The 9,374-nt window shown below is 45.7% G+C and overlaps 1 protein-coding gene across 1 annotated transcript in view; it reads left to right on the forward strand.

Moving 5' to 3' along the window:
* GRIN3A (glutamate ionotropic receptor NMDA type subunit 3A) overlaps nt 1–9,374 on the forward strand; it is a gene marked incomplete at its 5' end in the record, with an annotated part of 99,546 nt that overhangs the window by 56,711 nt on the left and 33,461 nt on the right. Inside the window, 2 exons of the mRNA XM_006015491.3 lie at nt 5,128–5,273; nt 7,587–7,702. Of these exons, the coding sequence (XP_006015553.1) occupies nt 5,128–5,273; nt 7,587–7,702 (262 nt within the window). The remainder of the gene's footprint in view (nt 1–5,127; nt 5,274–7,586; nt 7,703–9,374) is intronic.

A 9,374-nucleotide genomic window follows, 5' to 3' on the forward strand; every position in this document is an offset into this window, starting at 1 on the left:
AGAGAGAGACGGAGAGACGGATCTCTAAGCGCTGTGGGTCCTTTCGAACCCAGCGCGTCTTTCTTAAGAAGGCGATAGAGGCTCCAATTGCCGAACTCCCAGAGCCTAGCAAACTCCAGGGCACCACTTACCGACGGCCTCTAGCCTCTCCCCGTCACCGACCGCAGTCCAGACGAATCCCTACCCTAGAACCCAGTTATCGACACCGCGGAGTCTGAACCACTCCGAGGATCCTGGGAATGGAGTTTTAGAGTCCTCCAACGAGGATTGAAGCGGAGCTGTACCTGGAAACTGTCCAGCCTGCACCGCGACCATCTCCAGTGTAAGTAAATAATCTTTTCAATCAACCATTATGTCTCCGTGACTGATTCTAGCTCGAGTGTACTGCTCCACCCCGCAGCTTTTCTCCGGCCCCGTGTGCCCGGGCTGCTGGCCACAGCCCGCATGCACACAGATGGGCCCGGCTCGCACCCGGCGAGGATGGGACCGGGAGCCGGCCCGCACAGTCACCATCACCATATTGGAGTATCTACCCTATTGCAAGATTATCCTTTTCCTCTAGACTCCAGTTTCTTTTCTCTAGCACAGATGGATAGACAGAATGATAAAACATTTATACACCTGAGTTTTCTGCATCATCTCCAAGTGTTATTTAGGATATTTAGCTGCCCTGAACGTCCTTGTGTATTATTTGGCAAGTGTGGCACCTTACAGACTAACTCATTCAGAGAGGCATCTCTCTCTCTCTCATGTATATAAAATGTGTGTGCATGCATGCATGCATACGTGTGTGTGTGTGTGTGTGTGTGTGTGTGTGTGAGAGAGAGATGCACACACACACACATACATGGCATCCATTTATCAGCGAGTGATGGTGGATATTGCAACTATTCTACTGACTGTCGATACATTTTCTCTTGTGGCTGGAAAGACCAAGGTTAGACTTGCAGGTCCTGCCAGTGGTTACAGGTGTACATGGCATTAGAGGCTACTGTACTGACAGGCTGTTTCCTTTGGTCATGTTTCTGTTGTAATTTGAGTGACCATTTCTCATTGTGATGTTGGACTCCATGATTGAGCAGGGAACACCACTTTGTCCTGTCTCCTGCTAAAGTCTCCCAAAGGTTTGGGACAATTCCAAAAGCCTTCATATCCTGCTTGCAGATGTCTCTGAAGCACAGTTTCAGGCACCCTACTCTTCTCTCCCCATCTTCAATTTGCCCATGTAAGATGCCCTTTGGGATGCACTGATCTTCCATCCTGCAAAGATGACCAAGCCAGCATAGATGCAACTGTTTGAGTAGTGCAGTGATGGTTGGCAGGTTGGCTTTGGTGATGACCTCTGTGTTGGTGATTCTGTCTTGCCACTTGATGGCAAGGACATGCCATAGACAGTGTAGGTGGAAGCTGTTCAGCTTCTTTTCTTGATATGTATGTTGACCAGTGGTGTCCCCCAGGGCTCCGTTCTCAGACCTGTACTCTTCAATGTATTTACAAGTGATCTGGACTCTAGTGTCAGAAGTGGAATGGCTCAGTTTGTTAACGACACCAAACTATGGGGAAGTGTGGTCTCCCTAGATGGTAGGCTGGCGATCCAGGCTGACCTCGACAGGCTTGCAAGGTGAGCGGATCAAAACTTGATGGCATTCAACATGGAGAAATGCAAGGTGCTCCACCTTGGGAGAAAAAAAACCCACATCACACTTATAGGCTCAGCAGTGCTACACTTGCCAGCACCACGACTGAAAGAGATTTGGGGGTCATGGCTGATTACAAGCTGAACATGAGCTACCAATATGATGCCGCAGATGGCAAAGCAAACAAAACTCTGGCTTGCATCTACCAACGCATCTCAAGCACGACCCAGTAAGTCATCCTCCCACTTTACTCAGCCTTGGTGAGGCCGCAGCTGGAATACTGTATCCAATTCTGGGCTCTGCAATTCAGAAAGGATGTGGAGAAACTTGAGAGGGTCCAGAGGAGAGCCATGCACATGATTAGAGGACAAGGGAGTAGGCCTTATGAGGAGATGCTTAGAGCCATGGGACACTTCAGCTTGGAAAAGTGTAGGCTCAGGGGTGACTTGGTGGCAGCCTATAAGAGGTATGCATCAGGAATGGGAGAACATCTTTTCATCAGGGCATCCCAAGGGATGACAAGGTCTAACAGTCACAAACTCCTGGAAGACCATTTTAGGTGGGACATAAGGAAATACTTTTTTACTGTTCAAGTCCCCAGGGCCTGGAATAGACTCCCCACAGAGAGTGTGGGGAGTCTATTCCAGAGACACAGGTGCAAGCACCTACTCTGGACACTTTCAAGAAACATTTGGATGCCTGTCTTGCTGGGATCATTTGACCCCAGCTACAGCCGTCCCTAGGGGTGTGCAGGGCCTGGGGCATATCAGCCTGTGCGGAGCCCGGCGGGGGGGGTGGGGGGGAGTGCAAGCAGCCAGAGCTGGCAGAGCAGGGGTGGAGGGGGTGGTGAGCAGCCAAAGTTGGCAGAGTGGAGGCAGGGAGCAAGCGGCCAGAGCCGGCAGAGCAGTAGGGGTGGAGGGGGATGGTAGCATTCAGCGACAGCAGAGCCAGTGGCGCTCGGCAGTGGTGGTGCATGGCAGCCATGGGGGGCCTGTACCCTTGCCCCGATTCAACCTCCCCTAGGGGTGGTCCTGACCCCAGCTGACTTCCTGCCCCTTGGGCAGGGGGCTGGACCCGATGATCTCATGAGATCCCTTCCAGCCCTAATGTCTGTTAAATCTATGAAAAGTCTGACCATGTCTCATTGCTGTATATAAGGACACTGAGGACACAGGCTTTGTACACAAGCAGCTTACTTTTGATTGTGAGTTTTGTATTGTTCCAGACACATTTGGAGAGCTTACTGAAAATAGTAGTTGCCTTTCCAATGTGCATATTTAGCTCTTCATCCAGTGTGGATCCAAGGTAGCAGAACTTGTTCACTGCCTTGAGAGGTGTGCTATCAAGGCTGATAGATGGTGACTGGCAAACACCCTATCTTAGGACCACAGTCTTCTTGATACTGATAGTCAAGGCAAACATCCTGCAAGAATGAGAGATGTGATTCATAAGTATCTGTAGTTGGCCTTCTTCATAGGTGGTGAATGAAGCATGGTCAGCAAAAAAGGAGCTTCCTAATAAGCATGTGCCTCACTTGTATCTTGGCCTTTAGATGCGATAGATTGTAGAGTTTGCCATCTGATCTTGTGTGAAAGTATACCTTCTTCCAAGTCATCAAAAGCATAGTGCAGCAGCATAGAAAAGAAGATCCCAAAGAGTGTGGGGGCCAGAACACAACCCTGCTTCACTCCACTCTTCACCTCAAATGTATCAGAGATTGATCCATCAAACTGAACTGAGGCTTGCATGTTTCCAGGGAAGCACTACATCATGTTCAGTAATGTTGGGGGGCATCCAATCTACATTATACATATACATCTATATTCTGTTTATACACACACACACGTATATCCAGGTATTCATATATATGTGAATGTGTGTACATATACATAAAAGGGGGAGAGAGAGACTTTTTTTTACTCTTTATTATATTTAAGTTAAAAACTAAAAGTGAAACTACAAAAGTATGTGCTCCCCCCTCCCCCCAAGACAAGCACAAAACATTTGTCAGTAAATGAAACAAATCAGAGAGAGGAAAAGAGAAAGGAAGACATCTATATAGAGTTAGTCTACAAGGTGCCACACTACTTGTCTTCTGCCCAACTTCAAACTAACATGGCTCTGTGTATCGCATGAAATGCTGCCTCCGAGCTTGCTGGGGAAACATATAGAAAACTACTAACCAATTGCCCATCAAGAATGACGGGGGGCAGGGGAGGAGGGGGCTGGGATGAAGTGCTGCCACCTAATGTCCCATGCTGCTGCTTACCTGCCTCTTGCAGGGAGCGGGGTGAGGGAGCTGGGGGAGACAGACAGACTTAGGCTTTTATAATATTAGAATTCCCTGAGTCTTAACATTCCTACACTTCCTTTGCCTTAAAGACTCAGTCCCTTAAAGGGCTGTGCTCTGCTGCAAGGTGATGAGGGCTCTCATCTCTTTCTGACTTCAGTGGATGCTGGGGGCAACCTGAACACTCAGTATGTTACCAAATGGATCCTTTTCCATTTTCCTACAATGAGCAAATGATATACACCAGAAACTTACCCAGGTCAGCTCCCTAAACCTCTTAACCAGCCAACAGCCTGAGAACTTCATCATGCTGAAATGAATCTAGTTGTGATAGAAGCAAATATGCACATAACTAAAAACCTGCAGGCGTTTTGTAGCATTTCTGAAAGGGACTGCCTGGAGACTAAAGCCTTAGATATGTTCAGAATACATAGAGCAATCCCATTTGTCTCATATCCTAGTGTTTTCTCAGGAGTACAGCACAGTTCCCACAGACACACAGTCCTTAATCTCTCTGGTCACACCAAGAACAGGGCACCCATTGCTATATTGGTTTACAATAAGTCTTCTAGGATATGAACTAAAACCACCAGATGCATCTCTCACAGAATCATCATGAGAATCCTGGCTCCAGGATATTTTGGCAAGGTGCCTTTGCCAGAAATCAGCAGCAAAGCTAGCCTTCTGCAGAAGGGTACATTTATTTTCGAATGTGGACCTTAGTGTTCACCTGGAACAGTCAGAATGTGGCTTCTAGGTTGGATGGGGGAGGGAAGGGACTGTATAAAGAGGGTTTAAACAAGGAGATGTGAAGATGAACTGTATGAGCTGGAGGAATTCATTACCTTTTCCTCAAACTTGGGCTGAGCTTAAGATAAGAGAACTGAACCAAACCTGGATTTTGTGGGGGTTGCTGACTCTAGGAAGAACTTCAAATCCCTAAAACAAGTCACAAGAGCATGGTGATGGATTAAATCAGGCAGTATCTAGTCCTGAATAGGGCGTGTAGCAATTTTTCATAGGAATTTGACAGGGAATATGACACCACATAAAACATAAGAATGTGTCTGCAAAATCTTTAAGGTTTATTACAATTCCCTTATGTTTTCTTTAGAATACAGAAAACTAGACATGAAACTGAGAATTCAGGAGCTGAATAAGACAAATTACTCTGCTGGTCTCTCTTTTCATTCCTCCTAGCTTCACCATCCGTCCCAGGGATTTCGCTTTGGAACAGTACGAGAAAGCAGTGCAGAAGATTATGTCAGGCAAAGCTTCCCAGAGATGCACGAGTACATGAGACGGTACAATGTACCTGCGACCCCAGATGGAGTATCGAACCTGAAGTGAGTCTCTGCAGGTGGTATTCATGTGATGATAGATCAGCCTGCCAAAAAACTATAAAGTACAGCACCAAAGTGCAACCCAGATCCCAAACCCATGGAAATCAATGGTAGTCATCCAATGAGTCGAATGGACTTTAAAGCAGGCCTTAGTTATTTTAACTGTCTTATGCATGTTTTCTGGATTCATCCTGTTTTTTATACATTCTTTAAAGCATACATTTTGGATTCCAGTGTTGTGGCTCATTTCATACTTTCAAAGTCATCAGCAGCATCCTGTTGGCATGGAGGGACAGCCTGACAGATGGCAAAAAACAAGCCTATTCTGCATCCCCTGCAAGCAGCAATACCAGTAGAATAACCACAGTATGGATAACATAAGAGGTGCTGAAGTGTCCCCAAGCAAAGCAACACTTTGCATGGTGATTATGCCAAGCCATCCCTTCTGCTGCCCACTGGCAGTAAAATAAATTGTGGCACATTTCTGTGCTTGGAAGATATTCATCAGGCAATAGGCAAACAAGGTACTTTGGGTAAATCCAATATCTCTTATTATACCAACTCAAATAGTTGGACAAATTCTCCTTAGCGAGCTTTTGGGCATAAAGACCCTTAGTCAGGCTGAGGAAATATCTTCAAATGGTCTGTGCTCTTCCTCAGTGGAGTGGTAAAGCAGCCAGAGGCCAATACATATGCAAGAAAGTAATTTATTTATCATTAGGCAATAGGCACTCTTCTGAGGTCCAGATGCACATAAAAACCAAACCTCAGAGAGCTCAATGCCCACTGCACGGTCACAGTAGGTGGCTTGATCCAAAATAGACTCATTTGAAAAAGATTGGACTGCAAATTGAATCAGAATAGCAATGATCCTAGCCTGGCTTAAAAAGAGTAAAATAATATTAATAATCCTTGTGCTTCAAGAATAATCTTGATCCTTGATTGCTAGCAGGGTTTCAAAGGCACATTCTCCTCAAAATACAGCATTCCACCATTGATTATATGCATTACATGATGAGAGGCTATAATCACAGCCCTGAAGTCATTACCTACAGTTTTGATCCTGTAGTGTTCTATGTAATAAATAACGTGTGCTGATTTGCAGTTGACATGATTTATTATAATTGTATATTGTTTCCCAATTCATAATGATAATTAATCCCCTAGACACACGCCAGATCTTTTAATGCTGTCTATCAGCTTAGAGCCACTGAAGTCAGTGAAGCTATGCCAAAGTACACTGACTGGGGATGTAGCCATTTAAGATTTTTGTCCTACACCTTGATAGAACACACAATATAAACTCTAACATGCCGTCTCCATTCAACTTTGCTTTCCATAGGCCCCCTTTGCATGTTACAGGTGTTATGCAATTAACTCATTAATTGCACAATTACTTAAAAACCAGCTACCTGTGTAAAGTACTTTCACACAATGCCAGCTATAAAAAATGTGTACTAACTTTATAGCTGGTTGCTATTGAGTTTCAGTTTGCACATGTAGCGGGGTCTCCCCTGCAGCTGGGAGCCCTATCAGTTGATTCATAATAGCTCAAAATTAAATTTTACTCTTGTATATTATGCAGGGGTGTGGAAGGGTGCGGGAGCCTGTGGGTGTGTCGGGGGTGGGGATATGTGTGTGGGGTTTGTGTAGAGGGGGCTTTGTATGTTTACACAGGTAACCTTCAATGACCCAAACGTTCATGGGGAGTGAATGCAAAAGCAAAGCAAGTCTGAATAAAGGCTATTCATTTAAGAACTGAAACCTGCATTCATGTAAAAGCTTTTGTAGAATTTGCCCAGCCTTAATTTTGACCATAGTGCAGACTGACTCTAGGAAAAGCACAGGAAAATAATGCTGAGGCCAGCACATTAGAGATTTTGATCTCCTCTGCCCTTGTGCTTTGACACTATAAGAGCAGCTGGATTTGATTCTTAGTCTATTGCATTCTCCTTCCTCTGGGTCAATGATCTGTCAAAGGAACAAGACAGGTCTGAAAGCAGATCGCAAGCCAGCTAGAACTGCCCCTCTACATGCACATATAGTTTTATTCTGCCATGTCCACCCCAAAATGCTGCCAGGCACATGAACCCTTTTGCCCTTGATATTTAAATCAATTCTCTGTTTACAGCAATAGCCTCTTAGCCCTGTCTTTTACCCTTCTTATAAATTAGGTTTGCATTTGGGTTTGTATTGTGTTTACATCAAACACTTCCTAAGAATGAAGTCAGATAGATATTGTACCAAGGAGCAAAAGTGAGGAGCAGTTCATGGTATTAAATAATTTTGTGTTATTTGCTTTGATCTTGAACACAGGAATGATCCAGAGAAACTTGATGCCTTCATCATGGATAAAGCGCTCCTAGATTATGAAGTGTCAATAGATGCTGACTGCAAACTTTTGACTGTGGGGAAACCATTTGCCATCGAAGGTAGTAATTGGTTTTGTATAATAACTTTCTCTTTCCAATAGACTCTACTTGCCAGCATTGCAAATAATGAATCAGAAGAATAGATTGTGGATGAAATCTTGAAATCAACAACAAAACTCCCACTCACTTCAGAGGAGCAAAGACCCATCCTATTTGTTTCTGCACTGTTTTTATGTCAGCTTTCAAATTGCTGGCATTGTACATTGCTATGGGGACACGGTGGTGGCAGTGGTGTTATTGCGCTGCTGTCTATAAACCCTGGTCATGAGCCAGGATCCCATAGTGCTTGGCACTGTACAAGAACAGAGCAAAAAGACAGTATGTACTCCAAAGAGCTTCAGCATCTAAATATTTAATCTCTGGTTAGTCCATACAGTAATAGAATACAGTCTCCTCTATGAGGCACTTTGTTTCTTAGGGGAGTTGCCCACGCAAAACAAATAGTTTTGACATGATGTATAATAATTTAATTAAATATAATACTCACTCTTCTGTGAGTGGTTTGGACTACAAACATTGAGTATTATGGTATTTGCTCATACGAGCAGAATCCTACCAGGAATTTATCTGTGACAGTGGGGAGAATACTGCCTCTTCCTTATGGGACTAGATAGTCTTCAAGGTATCAGAATCTGTCCACACAGAGTTGATGGGGGAGCAGGATCTCAGGAGATCAGATAAGACACTGGCAGCCCTTGTGCCCCCAGCAGCTGTGTTCCCCCCAGGACTATTTCTTGGAAGTGAGAAGGGGTAGCATAAGAAATGGTTGAGGCTAGCAGTCCATAACTATGTACATTCATTGGCCAGTTCCCCATGACTCTCCCAACATCTGTGGGCTACCATTGCCTTAAGTCTGTCATCTCTGCCTGGGGGAAAGATTACTTTTCCAACCCCTGTGGGTCACACTGCATGAGACACAAAGTACTTACTCTTAGCTCAGGGAATATGACTTAGCCTTATACCTGGAAAATACACAACTGTCAGCCTAAGTGAGGAGAGCATGTTTGCTTCATGGTTCAGGATGAACTAATTTACAACCTGGGGAATTATGCAATTATGTGCCCATGCAATTTTGCACATAACAGGCATGACCACACATAATTTTGCATAATTTAACCATGGCGGGCTCTGTGCCTCCCTCTCCATACTGTGGGGACACAGAGCTCTGTGACTGGACACCTGGGTAAGTGGGGAGGGGAGCTCCAGCCTGCAGGAGGAGGGGTGGGCATGGGGGTGTGTGTGGGTGGGTGTGCACCACATGCCATTGGGCCAGGCTGGCTTGCTCTGTGCCTCCACATAGGGCTTCCAGCACTCCAGCTGGAAGCCACCTGTGGAGGCACAGAGCCCACCCAGCTGAATGGCACACGATTTCATGCCTCCATGTGCAGCTTCCTACTGGAGCGCTGGAAGCCCCACATGGAAGGCTGGCCCAGGTCAATGGTGTGTGGACCTGGAGCCACGCACCATTGAACTGGGCAGGAAGCCAGAGATGGAGGCACAGAGTCATAAGACATTAGGCCGGGCAGGCTCCTGATTGCTTTCACATGCAGCTTTGTACTGGAGTGCTGGAAGCCCCACATGGAGGCATGGAGTCCACCTTAAAGGGCCAGGCTGGCTCTGTGCCATCAGGTGCAGGCCCTGTGACTCAGCCAGAGGTGTGCGACACTGGGGG

This window comes from Alligator sinensis, unplaced genomic scaffold, assembly GCF_000455745.1.
Source record: "Alligator sinensis unplaced genomic scaffold, ASM45574v1 scaffold560_1, whole genome shotgun sequence".
In the NCBI taxonomy this organism is placed as follows: domain Eukaryota; kingdom Metazoa; phylum Chordata; order Crocodylia; family Alligatoridae; genus Alligator; species Alligator sinensis.